We start from the raw sequence: 26,493 nt of genomic DNA, 5'->3' as shown, positions 1-26,493 counted from the left end.
TCACACTCATTCCTTTTCCCACAAAGAAATTCTAACTGGAGAGCATTATTATTTTTATCCAAGTATTCTCATCATTCAAAGTTTTATACACCAGAGTCCTATAATTTGGTCATCTTGATAGAAGTGAGCTAGTTTTGAGCTGTTTTCTTTATAATTAGTGTTAAATAGCATGATATAATTCACTAATTCACTCATAGTGTGTGAAGTTCTCCAGTCACTCATATCCAACAGTTGAGATGACACTGTCCCTGGTTTTACATACATATTTTTCATTCCCTTAACATTGAGAAAGATTAAGATTGTGATTAGCATCCAGCTCATGGAACCATAAATTCTTGCCTTGATTCACTAGTATTTCCTGAGAGTTCATCTTCTTCAAGCCCCACAACAGCCAGACATCCTCGTGGGATGATTCAGTTCTAGACTGCCACTTTCCTCTCTACCCACACTTCCTTTCCTTTGGTTTGCAGCTGTGACCTCTCTTAGAAGCTTTTCAATTGTACCCTCAGGGCAAACTTGTTGAAATTCCTATCTAAAAATGTAGCTCTCACACCAACCAGCTCCTTCCCCAAAGATAAATCTGGCATTCTTATATCAGAAACCACTTCACTCAGGAAACTCCACCTTCTTGATCCTTCCTTTGTGTGTTTATACAGTTAGTAGTGCACTTAGTTTCTTTGACCCACTGGAAAAATTCTACTACTTCTTTAACATATATCTCTAGATAATTCTATGCACAACTCTGTTGTAAACATGTAATCATAACAGATATTAATAACTGCTTTGCTCTCTCTTCTGTTAAACTCACAAGTCCTTGATGGAAAGGATAGGGATTGGAATTGGAACAAGAATTGGAACATTATCGGTATTCAGTAAAAATCAATAGAATGAATGCACTGGTACATGAACAGAAAAGTATATAAATCAATCAGCCTAAGTGTTCATCAAGAATGAAATGAGGTGGGAAAACAGAAAGAAGCAAATGACTTCAGACTTTATAATGTGTATAAATTTAGCCTCTATACAAGTCAACTCCTCTGTGGCTTAGTTTTCTGTGTAGTAAAATGAGAGGTGAGTTTCTCATTTCTCTTAGGGTCTTTCTGGATTCGGATAAATGTGGACTGATTTTTATGTCTTCACACTATGTCTTTCCAATTAGATCATTCAACTTTTCTCCTTTAATTGTAACGATTAGTAATAGATACTAATGATTGCTTATTGTGTAAGAGGCCTTATGATAAGGATGCATGGACTCTTTTAAATGCTTACAGATACCACATGAGATAAATATTTTTGTCTCAATTTTAATACAAGAAAATTATGAATAGAATACATCATGTATATTATTCCTGATATGAACACAGCAAAACTAGGTTTTGAACTGAAATTTTGCTCATTTATTTTTTGGATCCTAAACCACTACTCTCTCTGCTCTTAATGTTTGCCTACACAATTCACTGTATTATAATTATTGGCACATTATCAAATAACACTAACCTAACTCAGAAGAGGCTTTTATAGAGACAAATTCTAATGTCCTTCTTCTTTCCACTTCACAGTGCACAATAATCTCTGGAATACAACATTTTCAATGTGCATCATATTAGTGCTTTGGTGTAAAATTTTGATCACGGAAAGTAACTGAGTTCCTGAATATTCTATGAGAAAGATCAAATTCTCAGTCCAGACTCTTTGATAAAATTCTGATTCTAAACAAAAAGTTCACTTAATGGGAAGTCTTTACACTCTTTATTTGTGTTGTAGATTCCTAGACTTTGAACAAATCAGATGACCAGAGGTAAATTTGTTTTGTTTCACAATGGTAGAGACAAGATATATTTCAAAAACCTCTAACATTATGTGATCCTTAATTCTTTTTTCATACTAAATGCTCATTCATTTTGAATTCAGTTTCATGCAAAAATAACACATATACTTGTCTGATATGGACAAGAGAGGGCTAATATTTATTTCAAAGAGCAATTATTACCTTACCATGTAATGATATTCAAAACTCAGGTTTTAAATTCCTCACATTTATTAATCTCCCTCATTTAAATGGATGGAAAATGTACCCATATTCTAATATACTGGGGATTATTAAGAGGAGAAAAGACAGTGGCATTTAATCTAAGTAATGGAAGGAGAGAAGGTGATCATTTCATTTTTTTCCCCTCAAACATTTTAACCTTGTTCTTTCACACTGTAGATAATGCATATTAATGTCACTATGAATTTCTTACTACAATTTAAAATGTAAAACAGAGTTTTACAGAGATTAGAATTACCATTTTACAAGTAAGGATACTTTAGGGTTAAAAGTAGTGGATAATGTGCTACATGTTGATATTTATTAACAGATGAAAACTTGGCAGGAGAATACATTGGCAGGCTTTTATTAGTTTTTCCTAAATAATTATAAGGCAAAAGGCATGAAAAAAGATGTAGTATACATTCCAAAAGACTAGAATTAGAACTTAGTAAATAAGTAATGGTTGTTCAACATCTAAATCTTAATTCTATTCTGGAAAACTCCATTTTATGATAATAATAATAATAATAATAATAATAATAATAATAATAATTCCAATTTTATTTTTCTTTGGAGATATAATCATTTGTATACCAGATATCTTCAGTGAATATTATTCTGATATCCAGTATTATAATTATGTTCTCTTAAACAGATAGTCATTTATTTCTTTATGATCTATAGTTTTTTTTAATTTGTGCCTTAATTTATTAAATTATAAAATTGTTCTACTACTAATACCTGCTTATAGTACTGTAGTTATTTTTTTAAATTATTATTATTCAATTGACAGAACAATGTCAGTTAAGATCGAAATGTCTCTATGTTTATATAGTAACATTTTAGTTGAAAAATAAATTTCTATACTCTAGCTAAAGGATTAGAAATAAAGTTTTAAAAATATGTATACCATACATTACTGAAGGCCAAAATGGAGATTCAAAGTTTGCATGTAATTAGCATCCACTTGAATATTATAATTCCACTTCTTTTACTGTGTATACACTATGTATTGCAGGTCTCAATGTTGTACTCAGGCTGACTTGTACTTTCCTTGAGGAAATGGACAAACCTCAGTTTGTTGTGAAGATTGTCACTTGGTTCTTTTGTTAGAATATACTTTGTTCTGTTTTTATACTTCCATATTAAGTCAGCACTAGAATATTTTTCACTGTCTTTTCTAAAGCAGAGCTTCTCATAAGAGATTTATTTACATGAGATATAAACACATGAAGAACAGGATAGATTCTCTGTCCTTGGTCTGTTTATAAGATATACTAACATGTCATTTAACTGTGACTTAGGTGTGACCTTCTCTAAATGCAAGGGAATTGAGAAATGGTATTCTAGTTCCATGGGGATATAACTGTTCCCAGAAAATAAAAGGAAAATCTTTCTACCCCCTTTTTCTTTCTACATCCTCACCTAGTCCATTAGAAATTGTCCCAAATAGAAACTGGCCAAAGGATAAGAATTAATGTAGTAAGACTTTGACAGCAGAGACAATTAGGAGGTAGTAGCTTCCTTCCATTTCATTTCACATTTTCTGTGCAGGAGATGTCCCTGAGGCCCTTTTCTATTGGTTCTGTTCTGATATTTTCATATGATGTCTAAGATGTTTATCCTGAGGTTAATTTTGTGTGGATAATACTAACAGTCCATTTTTGAGTTTCAGAGCTGGCTCATTAATATCCATGCTATTCAGTGCTTCAACCTTTACTAATAAGCTTTCAGTTTTGGCTTCCTGTTGCAATATAAATAATTTGATATAAAGAACTGGTTTCCACTTTTCTTCATTGCTCTCATGAGAGTTATTATACAATTTTTGCATCTGGCTAAGGAGACAATCTCTGGCTTCTATTCAAGAGAAAGATCAAAATAGGATCAAATTCACTTCATGCAAAAAAAGAATGCTTTCAGTAGGTAATAATTGATCATGGAACAAGGGAAACGGGGAGAAGAGGAGGGAAGTGAGAAGAAGGATGGAGTTCAGTTTTTATAAATGCAAAAGACTTTCTCAAATCTGTAGGTAAAAAGCCTTAAAACGAAAATCATTGTTTTTTTTTTTTTTTTAAGAAATTTTTTAAAACTTGAATCTGGTCATGTTGTTGAATACTCCAGGGACTAGGTGAATTAGGATGATTATAAGTTCAAGGCCAGCTTGTGCATTTTTGTGAAACTTTATTTCAAAAACAAAATGAAATACAGATGAATGGATAAATACAACGTGGTATATATGCAGCATAGAGTTTTTACTCAGCCATAAAGAAAGAAATTATGTCATTTACAGGAAAATGAATAGATCTATAGAAAAATCATGTTGAGTGAAACACACAGACTCAGAAAGTCAAGGATTGTTTTGTTTTCTCCTATAAATTGAAGCTAGAGAGAACAACAGGGAAAGAAGGAGTGGATAGAACTACAGGAGACTAGAAAGGAGACATGTAGGGGGAATAGGAAGGGGATCAGCAGGATGGAGGAGACAAGGGAATGGGGAGATAATGGGAATAAAATTGGCCAAATTATGCTACGAGTATGTACAGTAGGTCAAACGAATCCCGCTACTATGTATAATTATAATGTGCTAGTAAGAAAAAATTCTTAGATTAAAACAGGGGATGTAACTCAGTGGTAGAGCATTTGCTTACAATGTGCAAGGCTCTGGGTTCAATCCTCAGCACTGCCAAATTTTTTTTAAAACTTTAAAAAATATATTTTTTTGATTAAGAAAAAGCTTTAACTGCAACTTTTTTCACATTTATCTACAATAAAAGACAACAATATTAAATTGTCCTAAATTGTAGTGAATTGACCCACCCAAGAATAAGAAGAGGAAATACTAAAGACATTTTTCTTTGAAATAAACTACAACTGAGAAGAGAGACGCCTCTGAATCAATGCAATTTAAAAAGAAACTGAAAGCACTAATCCAATTCTGAAGAAGCTTATAAGATACTTTGAACACATGGGTGATAGACTTACAAAGGGACAGTCATTCACTCAATGGATTTATGCTTAGTATCATAAACAGATGCAAAAGACACTTCTTTTGCTTTGAAATGGACATAGTTACTGCTAAACAACTGCAACTCAAGTCAGCAAAGATGTTGCTATATTATATATCAACTATTTTAGATAGAATTATATAATAGTTTATTCATAAAAAGAGATCTTAAAATTATTTGTATTTATGCATATAGAATGGGTGTCTAGAACACTTTTGTTGACCAAAGTTCATTTTCCTTAAGAAACTGTGTTCTTGAATATGGATACAGAAATTATCAATGTAGAGTTGCATAGAAATAGCCAGATTTGGTTCGCCCACCTTCTGAAAAGGATGGAAGGTAAACGGCCAGAACTGGGTAAAAACTACTGGATACCTACCATGGATAAACTTTACAGACACACACACACACACACACACACACACACATGTATATATACATGTATAGATTTGCATAGATTTGTTTAAATATTGTTATACTCTTTTAATTGTTGTCATAACTCTCATCCTCCTTGCAAAAGATAATCAAATGTAGGAAAGAAAGTCAGTTGTTTAAAGCCACTGGGCTACATGTCAGTTCAGTTTTGTTTAATCCCCATACTGCCTGTATTCCTTTCAACAGTTCTACTCCTACTTCCCAATAATATTTATATCATTAATGAAAAAGTTTTTTTCCTGAAATATTTAACAGTGGACAAGGTCTGTGAATGAAGTTTAGTGAATAAAAGTGATTGAAAATTAATACAAATTGAGAACTTACTTGGTAGATAAAAAAAAACTAACTTATCTACCAAGTAAGTTCTCAAATTGTATTAATTTTCAATCACTTTTATTCTCTCTTAAAAAAAAACTAACAAGAGAGAGAGAGAGAGAATTTTTTAATATTTATTTTTCAGTTTTAGTGTACACAACATTTTTATTTTATTTTTATGTGGTGCTGAGGATCAAACCCAACGCCCCGCGCATGCCAGGCGAGCGTGTTACCGCTTGAGCCACATCCCCAGCCAGATAAGTTAGTTTTACCACTGCTATAATCAAAAATTATTTTAGGGGAGGAAATGTTGATTTGTTGCATATGGTTTAGAGGTCTGAGTTCATAGATGACCAACTCCATTCCTTAGGGTCCAAGGTGAAGCAGAACATCACCGTGAAAGAGTGTAGTTGATGAAAGTAACTTAGGACATGGTACCAGGAGGCAGAAACACTAAGCCTGGCTCACAAAATATATATATCCCAAAGGCATACCCCCAATCACTCACCCACCTCAAGGGGCACTCTACTTGCCCATAATTACCAACCAGTTAATCCCTATCACAGGATTAATGCACTGATTAGGTTAAAGCTTTCAGAACCCAATCATTTTACCTCTTAGCTTTCTCTCATTGTCTCACACATGAGCTTTTGAGGGACACCTCATCTCTAAACCATAGCATTCCAACCTTGACCCCCTAAGGTTCATGTTCATCTCACAATGCAAAATACTTTTAGTCTGATTCCAAGACTCACCATAGCCATCACAGTTTCAGGATTGCTGAAAAGTCCAAGTCCAAAGTCTCTTCTGAGACTCAAGTTAACTGTTATATGTTTTCCCTATAAAAATCAAAAACTATTTACATATATCCAATATAAAAAAGGCATAGATTAAACATTTCCATGTGGAGAAATCAGGGTATGGAATGAACCGATGGGACCAAAGCAAGAATGAAATCCAGCTGGGCTAACAAGTCCTGTAGCTTCACCCCCAGCATCTTGGCACATTGCACCATGATGTCGTTTCCAAAGGTCTTGTTCAGCTCCTCCCATATAGCCTCACTGGTCGCATCCCACATGGTATCTCTCTTGGCTTCTCTCTACTTCCTGATTTTCTTGTTTTGAGTTGCTGTCCTCTGGCATATCCTTGTACCCCTGTGTTCTGCCTCACCTCGGGTACAGAGCAATGGAGCCAGCCATCTATGGACCAACACCTCTGAAACTGTGAGACCCAAAATGAACTTTTTCTCCTCTAACTGTTCTTGTCAGGTCTTCTGGTCACAGCACTGGGAAAATGAAACACTTGGAAATACTAATTATCTGTTTATTATGAGGTAGACCTCATCATAATCACTGCCAGAAATAGTATCTTAGTAACTGGAAAATTGGATGTGGGTATCTGTATGAACAACTTTGATCATATCAAACACTTTACTGGTTATGATTCAGAAGAAAAGAAATTCAACCAAGAACTTATTAACTTAGGTAAAAAATGTGAAGATTATATTAATAATGTCTGTAAAAGAAGAGTTCTCTGACAGGAAAAAAGTAATGTTATTCTGTAAAAGATGAAACAAATATATACCATATTTACTCTGCCATTTCTTCATGTAGGAAAATCAATGCAGTAGAAGGAATTTAAGGATAATAAATAAAGGAATTGACCCAAGAGGTCCTTATCCAATGTGAATATATGCACATATATATTACTTGAAATAAGGCAAACTTCTTTAGACTTCAGATATATGTGTGTGTGTGTGTATGTGTGTGTGTGTGTGTGTAGGTGTATATACATATGTATATGTATATATATATATATATATATATAAATTTATATATATATATATAAATCAGCTAAATCATCACTTATTATAAAACCCTATGAAGGAAATTTCAGACTTGAAGCAAGAAATACAGTGTTTAAAACTACCCTACCATTAAAAATTCATAGACTACCATAAAATAAATTTTCTCCTAAATAACAAAGTCAGAAGCATTGACAATTGACTTTTTTTTTTTTTGTAATTTAGTGGGATGTGGCTCTTTGACAGATCCATTTTCTTTCTTTTCATTGATCTCCATTTCCATTCTTTACTTTTACTTTTATACTTATTTTTTGTTCATTTTATCTAGAATTAAAATAGTAATACCTGTTTCTCAATAAATCTGTCTCTTCACAGAACCCTCATGCAGCAGAGTCAATCTATTTTAAGCTAAAGAGAACAAAAAATGATATATGACTATAAGCAATTCTTTCTATGTCTCCTTCTTCCACTTCCCCAGTAGGTTCAACACAGATATACAGCTAACAGAAAAGCAGTGCTAAAATTCTGTCACACAGTGGACCAGTCATGGAAATTGCTTGTATTAGAAAATAGTATACTTTCTTCCATTTATTACAACCAAACTTTTACTGATAAGGAAAAGTCTTTGTTGTTGTTTTTTCTAATGTACTGTACTTACAAATAATATGTCAATCAAAAAATAAAAATAAATCCCCATGTATGGTGGTGCCTGCCTTCAATCCCACCTACTCAGGAAGCGGAAGCAGGAGGATTGCAAATTTAAGGCCAGCCTGAAAAATTTAGTGAGATACTGTTTCACAAAGAAGAAGAAACAACAAAATCTACTATCCTGGTTATTTGTGATTTTAACTATTTACCAAATATTTAATAATAGAAACAGAGAATAAAAATTTTAAAAGCACAGAATTGTTCAAGGTAACCCAGCAGGATTGGTAGCAAAGTCAAGGACCAAGACCTTTGTCTTCTGAATGTAACTTTAACCCTGTTTTCACTTAAATGCCACTTCATGAACCTGATCTGTTTTTAAATTTACTGTTGGTATAAGTAATGTACTCATGTCATAAAAAGGTGTATTGTTCTGTCAATTTAAAGATTTCTGGGTTGTTGTTTGTTTTGTTTGTGCTTCTGTATTTTATTACATCCTTGTATTGTGAACTCTTCATCCACTCTGACACATCCAGTGTTGCAGATATTGAAGTAGGTGAGAATTCTGCCCTTGAAGAACTGAATTTCTAAAAAAGACTTTTGCCTTAATTTGATTCTGCTGATTGTGTTAGGAAATAAACAAGTTTCATATTTCTGTGATCTTTCCACTCCTTAAAACAGATGGAATTTATTCTGTTGTTCACAAATTTCAACAAATTTGTATATCACCAACCTTAACCTTGAAACAATCCCCTCTCTATGGGTTCCCAGAGACTTCTAAGATGGAGGGTTAAAACAAAGGATTGTGTAAGAAAAATAAGAAAGACATACAGAAAAAAAAAAAAGAAAAGAAAAGACAGTCAGTTGGAGCTCAATATACCCTTGAGTTGTGTGATCTATTCACTATATGGTAGATTATTACATTCCCTGGGATTATTCCTACCAACGCATATTTTGCAGTACCTCCCTGGCTGAATGAGTACTCTTTTCTTGGATTTATTTACAAAACAAACCCTGCATTTTATTTCTAACCCTGTGTGAACAATTAATCTCCACTGTACTCCTCCAAGCGCCTGGTTTGTTCCTTGTAATGACAGTGATTAACACCAAAATCCATGTTCTTTTTTTTCGAAATATCTATATCTACATTATGCACCAAAAATGAATGAACAACACACCCAATTAAAGAAATGAATTCAAGATATTTGATGCATACTATATCAATACAATTTGCCATTTAACATTAAAAAGTTAGAAATACAACACTGAAGCTAAAAATGTCAATTTAGACAAGAGATTAATGGAGAGAAATAGGATTTTTAACTGTGGGTGTTGCAAATATGTAGTCAGAGACTGAATGTTTTTTTTTTTTGAAAAATGTGTAGTTATTTACTGATTACAATTTTGAAATATGGCATATTTTAGACTGTATTTTAAAATAATTTGTATGTCTGCCATAAAATGTCTGATTTTTCACATGTTGGCTAAATTTAGGTGAGAACTCCTAAAATAGCTATGAACAATGCAATGAATCTCATGTAACTTGGAAAATTACATCTTCCAAATTAATGAAACTTGTTATGCCTTCTTAATACTGCTACCAGAGTCCAATCTGGACAGTCCTAAATTAAAAGCAGAATATTTTCTTATAAGGTTTTAGCTATCATTGGTCCATTTAGAAAAATGAAAGTCCCAATGACATAATAGCTCATTCAACTTTGCGATTGTGTTTTATCTATAGATATTGCCCAGTTTAATCTCTGTATGACTAGTCAAAACCCTTTTCTACTCCACTTTGGACAGTAAGTAAATAGCTCAACATAAGCTCAAAATAAAATAATAAAAACAGTTTGTATTGTTCAATGCACCCCATATGGATTTGCTCATTGTACTTCATTTAGCATTTTCAAATACACTGTGTCATTTAATGCCTACGATTACCTCTTTGAGGGACACAGGTTAGTATTTTACCACTATTATTGATAGAGAAAAAGGGTCTTAGAGCTTTAGTATCTTGCCTATGTTCAAAGTGAAGTTGAGACTCAAACTTTGGTATTTTTACAGTTAAATATTAAAGGTTGAAGTCAATCTTTGGTATCTTTTCTTCTATGAATCATAATATTTGCAGTAAATCCCAAAGTTTCAAAATACAGTATCTTTATGTCAACTCAAGTGCTTTAAAGTCTTTTCATTTTAAACTTTAGGTGTCTGTTTTTCCTGAAAAGGTCTAGTTCAACAAGTTTTGGCTGTGTCCTACATAAAGCAGAAACGGTATTATGCATAATGATTCATGCCAGTCCTCACATGCTACTCAAACTATATCAGTATCACCTGGGAACAAGAAATAAAACAGACTTCATTGTTAATGAGGCAATCATAATTCTAGGTTAGGACATATGGACATGTACAGTAGCTAATTCCCAGCTTTATGATCAGAAAATAAGGTTTCAAGAAGTAATATAAAAAATAAAATGCAAAAATTTTTAGAAGGCTAAGTATGTAAATTTTGGGGAAGGACAAGGTAGATCCAGATTTGAGTCACAAGATCACTGTTAAATGTGAGATTTAGAAAGGAATGGAGGGAGACCTGATTAAATAACTTACATGTTATACTTTTTAATAATGTTCCCTTATTCATAAATGTAATAAGCCACGTAACTGACAACTTCTTCCTCTAAAAGGTTAATTAAATTTTAGTAGTGTAAAGAATTAATGACTTTTAAGCTTACATTAGAAAAGATGTTTTCTGATCAGATATATAAGATATTTTCTGCTTACATCACAAAAGATATTTGTATTAGTTTTCTAGGGTTAACATAAATAAATCAATAGTACTGACTGGGTATCTTAAAGAAGAGAAATTAATTTTCAGTTCTGGAGTCTGGATGTCAAGATCAAGGTTCTTCAGGGTTGGTTTCCTCTGAAGCTTCTCTTCTGGGCTTTGCAGATGGTCACACCTTGCTGCCACCTATGCACAGGCAGTGTCTCTGCGAGTACCTCTTTTGGGTCTCTTTGGGGTGCAAATTTCCACTTCAAACAAGGGCAACTGTCAGATTGGATCAGAGCCCATGCTAATGGTCTCATTTTATCTTTGTCCCTTAAATGACCCTTTCTCTAAATAAAATCACATTCTGAAGTACTGGGGGGCAAAGATTTAACAGGAATTTGGGGAGAACAAAAGTCAACCCATAACAGCTTTCAATAAGGTCCCATCTTCCCCCCCTGTTTCCTTCTTTGTCAATCATGGCTTCCATATAGTCCCTTTATCTGCTCACTTCCATTTCTTCCTGAGAGGTTATTTACTTTAGTAAACGTTATAACCCAAATGCTTGCTAATGAGGATTGCTTTGTGAATTGGTGCCTCTAGATAAATATTTGCATAAACATGAAGGCAGGAGTTTGGTATCTTTCCCTTGGAGAGTAAATGGGGTTGGGGATTTCTGTTGTGTGACTCCACTAACAATGAACTTTTTTTCAGTTTGGTGTCTTTATGTTCTTTGTATCTATCATATACATGACTGACTACTTGTTTGAACTGTATCTGGATTTGGACCTAGATAGAGAGTTTGTGTTTTAGCTTTTCTGTATTCTAGAAAATGAAATAATAAAACATCATTTAAGGCTGACGTTTAAAAATTTGTACCCACATTTTTCCTCTAGAGAGAAAGTTCATGCTTCATAATTTGGGTGTCCTTCTTTACATCTAGCTTTCAGATTTTTCAAACATCTGTGAGTCTGTTTCCCTTTCCTTGCTGTCAACCTCAGTGTTGAAAAACAATTTTTCTCTCTGTCGAATACTTGTGGGAATTCCAAGACCAAGAGGGAGGCCCAGGAAACTTGAATGCAGTATTTCTTTTTGAGTCTGACACTCTTTAGGGTGGTAGTTTTCCTGTTAAATTCATGTGGTTTCCCTAATTGGTTCTGTTCTCTCTCAGACCCTTCAACCCTTACGAACCACCTGAAAGACATTTCTAAAACACATTTGAAGAAATACAGTGAAGACAGACTTGTCAACATGCCAATCATTCTTTAGAAATATCTACAGAAATCACTATGCATTTTTCTTCATCTGAACTATGCAGTTTTAAGATATACTTTCATGTCATTCAGAGAATTGTTCATTTAAAACTTTACAAAGAAAAATAATTCTTTTTACCTTCAGATTTATCATCAATATTTATCAAAAAAAATAGTAGCCAACACAGGCCTTTTCCATAACTCTCATTGACTTGTAAGCATGAAAGCTAAAAATTTTCCCAGATTGTCAATCACTCCCATGTTGATCCAATATGTTGCCATTTTCAGGGATGAAGAACCAGGAGGCCAGCTGGTTACAGATAAGTTCCACATAGACTGGGATTCTGTCCTTATTGATACGGATAATGTGATTATAGCAAGATTTGATGGCAGAGGAAGTGGATTCCAGGGCCTCAAAATTTTACAGGAGATTCATCGAAGATTAGGATCAATAGAAGTAAAGGACCAAATAGCAGCTGTGAAGTAAGTGGAGGCAAATTTTTCTATTATAGTTGCGGTAATTAGGACAATATAGGTATAGTATATTACACATACTATTACCCACTGACTGAGAGGTTTCTAATTTATTGATTGGGCAATTTTCTCAGTTAAGAATATATCTGTAGTATATTTTTTCAAGTACCTAACACCCTTAGTGCTATAATAAAAGTATTATTATATATCTCATCTAGAATTAGAATTTACTTTGGATTTATGAAAATGGAAGGGACATTACATCACTATATTATTTATTTATAATATTCCATAATGTGTGTTATTTGCCCAGTTAGTTACAATACTCTAAATACTTTTTAAGGACTATTATTATGCTTTAATGAAAAAGTGACTTCAGGAAATTCATAGGTTGTTTACCACAGTACACAGAAGTCAGTGAAGGTATTTTGAAAATAGAGATGTCTACCCAGTAAGCCTGAAATGCAGTTGAAGATTCTGCATTTAGAACATGCTCCCGGGTGATACAAAACTGATAGACCACCACTTTGAGAAGCAAGATTTTCGAATATATAACCCTTCCACATGAATGGAACTAGTCAGTAAATCTCATGGTTGTGTTTGTGTTTGTGTATGTGTTCAGTGTAACTTCATTCACATGTACATTTGACTCAAGATAAACTATATTTTTTTTTCTTTATCATTGCAGATTTTTACTGAAACTGCCATACATTGACTCCAAAAGGTTAAGCATTTTTGGGAAGGTAAGTGGTACAAATATCACATCTATCTATCCACTCATATGTACACTTATTGTGCATATGTTTGTAAATATGTAGATAATTATAGTCTTCATTATATTTAGTTTTGTATTTTCCCTGAGAAAAACTGCCCTGGTTCATACTGAATACATTAATTATTTATTAATTTAGCAATTTTTGTTGTTGTTGTTGAGAATCTAGTTGGTGCCTGGTGTTAGAGCAGCAATGGGGGAAAGACCATATTTTCATCTAGAGGGGGGAAACAGTAAACCGTTGGTAAACATAATTGCATATAGTAAGGAGTCTCATGAGGAAAACAACAAAAAAAAAAGATGGATAAAAGGGTACTGCAGAAATGTCTAATGCTAATAGATTGGTCAGGAAAGGGCCCTCTAATAAGATGACATTTAAGTCAATACCTTAATAAGGACAGGAAACCAGTCAACCCAATCTCTTGCTGCTCTATATTCTCCACCGTAGGAACACCAAGTACCACATCCTTAAGAAAGATTGGCAGAGGCCTAGAAACTAATATAATAATTTGTTCTATGTTCTCTGGAAGATATTTACTACATATACATGCATATATGTGTGTGTGTGTGTGTATGTGTGTGTGTGTGTGTGTGTATCCTTTTTTTTCTTTTTTGGTTACTGGGGATTAAACTCAGTGGTGCTTTATCATTGAGTTATATACCCAGCACTTTATATTTACTTTTTTTTAAGTTTTGAGACCGGATCTCACTAAGTTATTAAGGCTGGAGCTGGGCTTTAACTTGCAAAGCTGGCCTTAAACTTGTGATTCTCCTGCTTCAGCCTCCCCATTAGCTGGGATCACCATCATTCACCACAGTTCCTGGCACTGACTTCAATAGATTTTTGTGGAGCACTTGTTTTATGCACCTTTCTAGTCAATATGCTATCAGGATAGTAAAATGACAGGGAGGGGCCCTTGAATTAATTTAGTTTAGAGATGAATTCTTGGTGTTCATGGATATAAACATATTTCTACTTTTCATATGTAAACCTGGAAATCAATGGCTTGAAATAACTGCTGATTTTACTGGAATATAAATTTTAGTGTTATATACTGACAGGTAGGTGCATTAAAAAAACTCACTTAACAAATGAGTAAAACATGAATTAGCACAGATGACTACCATGCTCCCCTGACTTCAGATGCCTGCAGTACATTTATAAATTCTAATTTTGTTGTCAGTAATAGTCAATGGGTCAATGAAAATATTTTGTGTATAGTACTACCTGAAAACATAAGTGCAAACAAATGAAGAAATGAGAACAAATCAGTAATGAAAAGCATGTTAGTAAAAAAGTGAAAACGTGTAAGAAAGTGGTCATTCCAAAGACATGGAAATTCTAGCTACATCAGAAGAGGCATATAGTGTAACCCAGTCACATGAGACAGCACTGATGATCCTTAGGACACTGTGCTAGGTGAAAAGAGCAAGTCACAGAAAGATGAGTACAAATGAATCCAAGTATATGAAGTATCTGGAATCATCAAGTTTATTGAGGCAGAATGGAATGGCATTTGTCAGTGGTTAGGGGAAAGGGGAAAAGACAGATTTTTTTTTTAATGGGTCCACAGTTTCAGATTTGCAAGATGAAAAAATCTGCAGATCCATTTAATAGGTTTATGTGAATGTGCTTGATGCTTCTGAACTGTGCTTAGAAGTAGCTTAGATGGTAAATCTTCATGTTTTTGCCACCAAAAAAAAAAAAAAGGCATATACAGTGAAGAGAATTTTACTCACTAATAGTCCTGGTGTATGTAATTTACAAGGGAGTCAGGACTTTATTTACTACACACATAAATAAACATAAAGGAACAAATGAGCTATTTGAACCTTCATGGAAATTAAAGGCCATTAAGAAGGCTGTGAAATGTCTATTGAGAACATGAACTATGTGGGCAAAAATCCGGCAGGACATAGGAGGTGAGGGGGAAACTTCTGATGCAAATACATTGTCACTATGAGGCATTTGGCAGGACATAAAATAAAGTAATGGACTATAAATAAGGCTTACATAGGGAAGTGATAGACAGAAAGAATCAGAGGGGAATTGGGTACAGACTTTAGAGGATCCTCCACATCAGCTCAGAAATTTGGATTTTAGCTTATAATGAGAGGAACAAAGATTTCAATCTAAGATTTGGAAGTTCAAAATCTTGCATTGTATCTCCCAGTCACTGTGCAGGTATTGACGAACCTCAGGGCAGTTAATACTGGCAACTTAAACATGCAGGCTGACATAGAATGCAAATACAAACATTAATGAATTTATTTTAAATGGAAAAACTATTTCATTTCAACTAAAAAGACATGAATACTTTGACTAAATTATTAGTTAAAAGTTGGCTTTCTGAGCATACAAATGAAATCATTAGCCTTAAGACTTAATAAACCTTGAGTTTGTTTTTTGTGTGTGTTTTTTTTTTCCTCTTGGACTATGTTTGTTTTATTTCACTACAAATGGAGTTATGCTAAATTCATAAACTGCGCTGGGAAGTAATGTTCTTGTTTTTTCTCTTCTTTGGAAAACTTGTTTAAAATTTTAATTAGATTTTAAAAGTATCCTGGACTATTGCTTTCTTTGCTGGAAATTTTTAATTATTTTAAAAATTTATTTGGTCATTAAAAGATTATCACAATTTTTCCATTTCTTCTAGGGTCACTCTTAATACACAGGGAGTCTCCTCAGCTCTGAAAACAGGGCCTTGAATATTCATTTCTTTGTTTGTTTTTGTGTGAGTTTGTCTTTCTTGGAATTTTATTAATGGGAATTGTGTTTTTATATTATATGGTGTTTTGAGACTGCAAACCCAAGTGTAGACGTCTGGCTTAAATTTTTAATTAAGATCAATTATTTGTTTTTAGTTTTGATAAGCTCATGGCAAGAAGAACAACAAAAACATTTTCACTGATATCTTTTGTGTATGTTAAAATCATCTTTTTGGAGTCTGGCCTTATTCAGGGTCTGCTTTAACCCATGTGTGGAGCATGCATTCTGTGTACCCATCTAATGAAAAAGCCTTCCCAGCATGAGGCCAAAGTCACTGAGTGGAGAAAACAAGGTCTCCCCCACCCCTTTTTTTTAGTTGTAGATGGACACATGCCTTTATTTATTTATTTATTTGTATGTGGTGCTGAGGATCAAACCCAGTGCCTCACACTTTCTAGGCAAGTGCTCTACCACTGAGCTACAACCCCAGCCTCATGGAAATAACAAGGTCTTTAAGCTTCGTTTACCTCTCTGGTTTCTTGTTTTCTCTTTGTATTTAGGCTCTGTGAATTTATTAACTTTGCACAGATTTAATGATATATTTAAAATTATTCTTAATTGGGTTTTTTGATTGTTTGTTTGGCTACCACTTTATATTTGTTTCAGGGGGGTATTTATTATATTTTCTTTTCCCTTCTCGTTTCCATTTTAAAGATCAATAGGGTACCTATGTCACCAAACACTGGAGTTGGAAGTGTCACACATGTGCTGTTACCATCAATGAGGGTAAAATAGGTCTCCCTTGTAAAAAGATTCCAGGCTGAGTTTAAAATAGGTGTGAAGAGCCTTGCAATTTATTTGGGATACTCCCTCTGAGAAAGTAGGATGATTGGCAAAACCAGGGCCAGGAATCTATCTCTGATCAACTTCTTTTCTTTATACTCCTCAAGTTTTGAATGAATTTCCCAGACCTTCTTTTCCTTTTTTTGATTCCAGATTTATCTTGTATGTATAGTGATATATGTTTGTGTCTATAGCTACCTGGCTTGCTAATTTTATCCAGTATGATTGACTTTACCAGCAGAAGTTAAATCTCTGTAGACATTCTGAGTTAAGTTATACTGTGGTCTCTATAATTTTGAAAGTGTTAATTCCAAGAAACTACTCGATTTTTTTTTTTTTTTATGATTTAGTCTTTCAGAATTTGAAAAGCAATTCTATCTATGCTCACAAACTATGTAAGCTGATTAAGGAAGAAAAGGATTCTATTTCTATTTTGAACAATACTTTTTGGATATATATATATATATATATATATATATATATATATAACAATTGATGATTTCTACATAGTGAAATGTTAAGCCTGTAAACATCAGGGACACATTGATTAAGTGAATATATTATTTTCCAAAACTATCACATGGATATTGGAGGAAAAGAGAAGAGATAAACTTCAGCTAGTGTAAATTAAATATAATTCCATCTCATTATATCAAAAGTATTTCCTAAAATGCTACAGGTAATATAGTACTACAAACCAATAGATATTGCCTAAATTGGATCTTAAGAATATTTCAGCATAATATACCTCTCCAGTATGTCTTCCACAATATAATTCAACTGGAATTCTCTTTGGTTATAGGGATGCCTTCCACCCTTCTACCTCAATATCTTTCTTCATGCTTTATTCTAAAACCAGCCTCCAGAACGTGCAATGCTTTATAACTCGGTCTCTTATTAAGCCTAATGTGGATGGCTCTTTCTTCATGAAAGCAGTCACTAAATTTCTTTGGACAACAGCATTCCCTCCTGTGTACACAGAAACACTAAGTCATAGTTTCTTATCATTATTACACCATTAGGTAATGAGTTAAATTTAATTGTCTTATTATTTCATTTCTAAGTCAGACCACAAGCCTAGTTAGAGCTAGTGATGTTTTATTAATTATTTTTTGTCACAAAGGCATTTGAATTGAGTTTATCTCATGTTCTTTTTCTAATCTGTTCTTCTTTCTTCCCTTTCTTCCTTTCACATATATGTTCTCTCTCTCTCTCTCTCTCTCTCTCTCTCTCTCTCTCTCTCTCTGTATGAGTGTGCGCATTTAGAGATGAAACTCAGAGCTTCTTGTATGGTAGGCAAGTGTCTACCAATGAGCTATATTCCCAGCTCTTAAAATTTGTTTCTTTGAGGCAAAAAGTAGTTGGATATTGCCTCTTTTATCCAATATGACAGTGTCTGCAATTTGAAATAATTTGATTAGATCATCGATCTTCAATATTATCATCAATATGGTTGCATTTTAATTTTCTTGCTGTTGACTACATAAACCACATTTTTAATTTACACCTTTCAAAATTATTTCTAATGTGTTTTGTATAAATGAACATTTTTAATGATTCAGTTAGTTACTGTTTGCTTATTGGCTATAATTCTCTTTTGGGTTATTTTGAAGATTACTTTAGGGCTTACAATTTGCACTCCTGACTGATCATTGTTATTTTCCTCTGGTATCATCACACTTCATAACCACTATAATAATCACACAGTGGGGTGCTGCTATCTCTCCCTTCAGGACCTTTTGCTGTATTTGTCAGACATTCTGTGCTACATATGCTGCAAAGACTCATAATATTTTAGTTTTTTTTTCTTTTAAAAGTCAGCTTTTCAAGAGGTTTTAATAAAACTTACTTCTCTTACTCCATCTTGATGAAATTAGAAATTCTTACATAAAATTACTTTTTATTATTAACAATTATATGATTATCTTTTGAACTAATAATGATATATGTATGAATGCTCCATTTATGTTGGTGGTTGAGGTATATGAACATCAGAACAACATGTGTATTTGTTTCCTTATTGAGATTTTTAGATTTTATTATATTAAATATTAGTCCTTGATCATATTATGTGTGAAATGTTTCCTTAGCTTGTTGATTATCCTCAAATGTTGTAAATAATTAGTTGAAAAACCCCAAAGTTTTAAAGCTTTTATTGGCAATATTTTTTTTCTAATCCTTTCTTTGGTGATTTCTTCTAATGATTTTATTCTATAATGTATCATTCTTATCAAAGGAATTTCTTATGTTTTATCTGGTTTGAGTGAGGAAAAGAATAAAGCACTTGTAGGACATGGTGAAGATTTACTTATTTAGTTTCAAATAGCCATTTTTCTAGCTTTCCTGATTAACTAAATCTCCCTAGTACTTCAATTCATGATAACTAAAAAAATAGCAATTTCTCAAACATTCCTGAGTTTACCTCTCATGTAATCTGCTTGTCTGTTCTTATGCTAACCTTATTTATTCTTTAATTATGCCATGTTGAACAGTAATACATTTTAATATTTTTAAAAGTAGTGTTTCAGTCATTTCTTTTTCAAAATAATATTGGCTCACCTCTCCTATTATTTCCTATCATCATTTTTACAAAATCTCCTAAAATTCTTTTGTTTTTATTGTTGTTATTTGCTTTTATTTATATGTTTACTTATTTATTTACTTTTGGTTTAAAGAATACATATTTATCTTGCAATTCCGGAGACTGGCAGTGCAAGGTCAAGGTGTGGGGAGAGTTGCTCTGCTCTGAGTCCCTTGCTTGCAAATGATGGTTCTCTCATTGCTTCTTTATGTGGTCCCCCCATCTGTGTCAGCTGGAATTTTTAAATTAAAATTTCGTTTAATTATTTTATAATACTTTAAGGAGAATTAAAATCTCAACAAGATAGAACATTTATTCAAGTCACACATTATATACAGTGTGTCTCTTTTATTTAATTCTTCCTTTATCTCTCTCAGTACTGTTTTGTAGTTTTTTTAAAATATAATTCACATCTCTTTCCTATACTGTTTATTTCTTGGAATTGTGTGTATTTTTTATGTTTTAATTTTAATGTGAATGATACCTGTCCTCTATATTATCTTCCAACTAGTTTGTTAGAATAATGAAAGTTTTTAATAATGAAATATTTAGCTTATATCCGGCCATATTCAATTGTTGTATGACTTGATTGAAGACTTTAAATCATTTTAATTGGAGTAATTATCTTCAGAAACTAACTTAACCTCATATAATGTATAATTTGAATTTTAATTCTTTCAAGCAATAAGGTATTGTTGTTGAAATACAAAAAAAAATAAAAAATAAAAAATAAAACCTGGGAAGCAAATTTTTTATGAGCTACTTGCTTTGAAAACACTATTATAAATTGAACATAATTGGCAAATTAAAAACTAATTCAAACATCTTTTATAGACTTGACATTAGTATGAGTACTAGCTCAGTATTAATAAGGAATAAAAACAATTCAATCAAAGAGTATTTACTTACTATTTACTATGTATCCTGAATTTTTTGAGCTGCTATATGTAAGTCACTCCCAAAACAGAAAAAAAACATATCTTTTTTATTTGAATTTGTAGTTTAGAATGGAGAGATAGATGGAAATAAATAATAAGTAGCAAAATACATAAAATGTCAGGTGATTATAGTACAATCCAGAAAGATAAAGCCGAGCTGCAGAGAGTGATCCTGAGATTAGGGGATGGTGGTGAATTTAAATCAGAGATCAAGAAAGCTTCTACCAGGAGATCACACTTGAATTAAGACTACATAGTTCATGAGGGTAAGGAACATGAACATTTGAGGAGAATTAGGTTTATAAATATGAGTGGATGTGGAAGCTTCTTAAAACTTTATTTATGGCAGTAATCACTTATTTTTGAAAGTTTTTATATTTTTTTAATTGCCAGCTTTCCAGAGTTTCTGACCAGCTGAGTATCTCCTAGATTTTTAAGCTTTTAGTATTTATAAGCTAAAGGACACATCAAGGCCAGGATCAAAATCTAAGTAATTATATATATATATATAAACAAATAACAGATTAAATGCAGAAAATACAATGTTTTCCATAATATATTTAAAATTTTTTATTTGAAATTAACTCATCGTGTGCTACAAGAGATATAGTTCTAAAACACCACACAGACCTAAGTTTACAGGAAGCACCTCTTTCCCCCCCCCCAGTTCTGTCAGCATATCTTTTTACTATGTTCATGATATCATTTACATATTATAGAAAAGTATGTATCCATGAAAATATAAGTCCTCTGTGAAATAGAGCTCTCTTTGCTCCTCCCAAACTTTCTATTATATTTGATTTTTCTTACATCATTTTTTAAAGAAATAGAAGTCTCGGGAAACATTTTCATTTTGTAGTTTCACCAAATGAACTTTTCAAATAATAACATAAGTGTATTTGTATTTTATAAGTAATGTTATAGGGCTTGGAAAGTGGAAATTAAAAAAGCAATTGCAATGAATATAAAAATGAGATCACTGGGAAACCAATAAAATGTCAACTTAGAACATCCTGAATTATTGAATTCTTTTGACCCATATCAAATCAAAACAACCTCTAATTGACTACAAAGTCAATATGATGATCCTCAATTTTAGGATCTGCCTGATCATATGAGTTGGTATGAAAATTAAAATAACCATCTTTATATCTAACTAGAACTTATAGCTGATTCTTGCCCTCTTTTGGAATGTATTTTCCAAAACTCTTTCATGATCAACTTTTGCACTCAATAAATAAACATAAAATGGTTGAGAGTAAGGTGAATAATTAAAATTTAATTTATTCTAATTCCTGCCAGTGTTGATTTTATTTTAAAAATAGAAGCTATTTATCTGAAATAAATCAAATTAAAGTAGCATTTTTGGATTTGATTTTTAAATGCTGCAGAAACAATTTTATTCCACAGCATTCACTATCATTAAGTCTTAGAGGGTATTTAGCTTCATGAAATCCCAAATTTTCATATAAAAATAGTATAACACAACCCCTTGTGCAGCAGCAATGGTTTATACCCCTACTTTTACTATAAAATTACACGGGAATAGGGGCCCATCCATGCCCACATTCTCAACAGATTATAACTGAATTTTTCCAACCACCCGCCCCTAGTTTTTCATTTTTAAGCTCTAATAGACTAGAGGATTCTGGTTGAAGCTATAAAAATATTTATTAGGAATCTTTAGTAAATTAGTATGCTTTAAGAACTTGTTCAAAATGTAGACCAAGAATGAGTTTGTTAAAAATGAAAACTCCTTACCCCACTCCAGATCTACTTAATTAGCATCTTCATTTTTTTAACTTTTAATGTTTTTATTTGTTTTAAGTAGTTATACATGACAATAGAATGCATGTATGCACTTTGATATATCAAATGTAAATGGAGTATAATTTCTCTCTTTTTTTTGGTTGTACATGTAGAATCCTATCAGTTATGCAGTCATATATGCACATAAGGTAATAACGTCTTTTTCATTCATTTTTAACAAAGTTCCCTAATAATTTTTTCCTAAAGTAATTTTATTCTGAACATATGAGGTATACAATATGATATTAGAGGATACCTATAGATTAAATAAAAGAATTTCTATAGTGGAACCAATGAACATTTCTATCATCTCACAGAATTACTCTTTTTTGTTGTTGTTTGCTTTTGCTTTTGTGGCAAGAATAGCTAAAATCTACTCACTTGGCAGAAATCCCAATTAAAGTACTTTTTTAAAAAAATTGTATCCATAGGCCTCATGATACATATGACATCTCAGAGATTTGTTTCTCTTATATCTGACACTTTGTATTCTCTGACCTACATCATTTCCACCACACACACACACAATCCCACCACTGGTTATCCTTATTTTGTTTTCTATTTTTACTGAAATTTTTTTAGACTCCACATATTGGAAACATCATTTTATTTTTGGTGTCTGACCTGTTTCATTTGTTCAGTGAGCATAATATTCTGCATTTTCATCACATTGTGGCAGATGGAAGCCTATCCTTCCTTTTAGAGGCTGGGTAACATTCCATTGTACATCGGTACCATGGTTTCTTTACCTAGTCATGTGTGATTATTGGTTATTGATTATAATGTCATAGTGAACTTAGAAGTATTGATGTCTTTTGAGATAAAGATTTCATTTCTATTTTATCTGTGCCTGGATGAGGATTTCATGGGTCATAAGGTAGTTCTATTTTTAATCTATTTAGAAAGTGTCATACTGTTTCTTTTGATGGCTATACCAATCCATAGTCCCACCAAAAGTGTACCCTTACCAATATTGTTATCCCCTTTTGATATGAGCTATCCTGACAGATGTGAATGGGTATCTTGTAGAGATTTTGATTTGCATTTTCCTGATTAGTGATGTTAAGTACCTTGTCATGCCTCTAGTGGCCACTTTTATGTCATCTTTGGAAAATAATGTCTATTCAATTTGTTTGTCCATCTTGTATGTTTTTTTGTTAATGTTTTATCAGGTTTTTTTCTATACATTTCAAACATTAACTCCTTATCAGATACATGGTTTGCAGACATTTTCCTAATCCTTTAGCTGTCATTTCACTGTGTTCATCATTTTCTTTGCTAAATAGGAAGCTTTATTAGTTTGATATAATCCCTTTTACTTTTGCTATTATAGCCTGAGATTTGGTGCAATATAGATGAAATCATTGCCCAGGCTGATGTCCAGGAGCTTTTTCCCTCTGTTCAATTCTAGGTGTTTTATATTTTTAGGTCTTTTATTCATTTTGAGTTGATGTTGTACATGGTATAAGATTAAGGTCTAATTTCATTCTTTTGTATATGGAAATAGAATTTTCCTAATACCATCTAGTAAGTGAAATTTCCAAGTGTGTCCTCTTGGCGCCCTTACTAAAGATTAATTGGATGTGTGTATTTGAATTTGTTTCTGGACTCTCTTTTCTCTTTAGCTGGTCCATGTAACTGTTTTTCTGCCATCATACTAGAATCTGCCTCTCCAGGAGGCACTATATTTCTTAGTTCCTGGAGATTATTGGGCTCTGAAAGACATGTGAAGTAAAATTCAAAACTAACCAACACAATGCCAATTTATTAACTTCGATTATTTCAGCATGATATATAGTTCTTTGGACTGAAGCTTTAATGATTGGGTCATTCAGCTCTTCTCTCAAGATGATCAGCTTAAATAAACAACCAGATGTTAATCAGTTTGAAGTTTGCTTGGCCGCCATGCTATCAAAAACAGAAAAGTTATATTGCCTCAGCTAAGAAATGCAATGCCTTCCTCACTATGGGAAAGTCTTACCTGTGGAAATATTTGAAGTTTCTGACTGTAACATTCTTTTCTTATCTCCACGATAGAGAAAAAGAAACAAAAGTCCTGAAAATGTTCCTTCTAGGGATAGAACTTTGAAGGGCCCTCCCTACTTTGGCCTTTTAATAATTGTTTCTTGCTTTGTCCTTACATTTTTATAATTTGATTTTTATAGATGTTAATGAACTTATAACTGCTACTTACCTATCACTGACCTAAGGCTCTTCCTGTGTCTCTCAAAGAGCAAAGGGACTTTGGGGTAGTCTAAATCCATGAAGGATACTTTTTTCCCCTTCATTTTCTAATTGTTGAAGGAGATTCATTCAAGCTTCTGAGTATAAGTTAAACATTCTAATACAAGCTAAAATTAATTTCCACAACTTTTAACTCAGTAGGTCAGTGCCTTACTCTAGAATTCCTGTAAATTATTAAAATATCCTCTGGAACTTTCCTAGTCAGATATTGGAATACAAAATAAAACCAGACAACTTGAATTATTATTTAAGAATTTATTGTTATACTAGGTCAAAAACATTTTAAGTTGAATTTTAAAATTAAATTTAAGTCATGATCCAACTCATAACAACATTATTATCGCATCCCATAATTTTTAATATTTGTTGTATAGAATATAGGGGAGGGAAAGAAAGTTTTTCCCTTCACTCTCCATGTGTTCTTAGGTAGCACTTCATGTAAAAAATGCATATATATTATATAATATATAAAATAATACACATATATTTATATAATAGTAAGAACAAATTATAATTTTAGTAGCATATATAAACATGAAATATAACCCAGACAAATGGAAAATCTCTAAAGTAGATCTGAAAGAGCTGGTTTAGACTCCAGATTAAATACTACTTCTCTAAAAGAGAGAAAGAAGGGTGAGGGTTAAGCCCCAACAGAAACATTCACCAGGAAATTTACCATAAAATAGAATGAGGTTTGTTATGTAGGTAAAGTTAGTGCCTTCTTCAATGATGCGTTTCTCTAATGATTCAGTTATCCCAGTTTTCCTGGTACAGAGGGGAAACACCCTTGTAATCTAAGACCTCCTTTATAGATTAAATTTTTCTTCGAAAATGGCAACTCTCTAGCACTGTTTTCAGAAATAATCTTGTTCCTGCAGTTTCTCAGAATTGAGCTGCTCAAATAATCCTTAGGCCCATCAGTTATATTTGAGGTCGCAGATTCTAGTCCCCTACAGTCATATTTGGGGGTAGATTATCCTGAGCCCCACGAGGAACTGAAAGTAGAATCTATATTTGGGATGTTATAGTTTAAATATTTGATTCTCCTTTCCTAATTCTACATAACAATTTTTGTTATTTCAATTACATATGCATATATATGTGTGTGTATGTGTATCTTTCTCTATATATGTAATTTTCTTAAACTGATACATGATGTAAAGCGTGTTTTATACCCCTAGTTTCATATTATTTGAGACAGTTCCCAGATGTACAGTATGAAATCACAGAGCAACTATTTGACACTTGGTGATATCTAAATAATTTTATATCTAACAACTTTATTAAAATAGCTGGTTAGATAAAAATTTGAACAACTATTCAAAAATCTTCATCTGCAAACAGTGATTTTACTGCATTCTTAAGTCTAAGAAATTATGATACATGTTGATATGTATATTAGCAAGCAATGATCAAAACCTAAAATATGTCCAAGGATAATTGTTCTAATTTTTGGCAGGGGTATGGTGGTTATATTGCATCAATGATCTTAAAGTCAGATGAAAAGCTTTTTAAATGTGGATCCGTGGTTGCACCCATCACAGACATGAAGTTGTATGGTGAGTGTGTCCTACAGACTAATGTACTATAGTGTATTGATTTATAGAAAACAATATCCCAATGCACAGAATCTCAAATGAGCTCATTTATCATGTGTTATTAAAGCCTGTTTTGAATTGTTTATCACCTCCCTGATTCAATTGATTTTACTGGAGCATGACAATTAAATTTGAAATGCAGAAATAAATGATGAAATATGCTAAGGTTTTAGTTTATTCTTAACTTTCTGTTTTCTTGGGTCATAGCTTCTGCTTTCTCTGAAAGATATCTTGGTATGCCATCTAAGGAAGAAAGCACTTACCAGGT

The 26,493-nt window shown here is 32.6% G+C and overlaps 1 protein-coding gene across 2 annotated transcripts in view; it reads left to right on the top strand.

Moving 5' to 3' along the window:
- The window catches only part of Dpp10 (dipeptidyl peptidase like 10), a 1,278,687-nt gene that overhangs the window by 1,239,818 nt on the left and 12,376 nt on the right, over positions 1-26,493 (top strand). For both annotated transcript variants that reach the window (XM_015501723.2, XM_015501724.2), the window contains exons 20-23: positions 12,542-12,736; positions 13,416-13,470; positions 26,087-26,186; positions 26,433-26,491. In XM_015501723.2, the coding sequence (XP_015357209.1) occupies positions 12,542-12,736; positions 13,416-13,470; positions 26,087-26,186; positions 26,433-26,491 (409 nt within the window). The remainder of the gene's footprint in view (positions 1-12,541; positions 12,737-13,415; positions 13,471-26,086; positions 26,187-26,432; positions 26,492-26,493) is intronic.

Source organism: Marmota marmota, unplaced genomic scaffold, assembly GCF_001458135.2.
Source record: "Marmota marmota marmota unplaced genomic scaffold, marMar, whole genome shotgun sequence".
In the NCBI taxonomy this organism is placed as follows: domain Eukaryota; kingdom Metazoa; phylum Chordata; class Mammalia; order Rodentia; family Sciuridae; genus Marmota; species Marmota marmota.
This window is presented reverse-complemented; position numbering and strand designations above follow the sequence as displayed.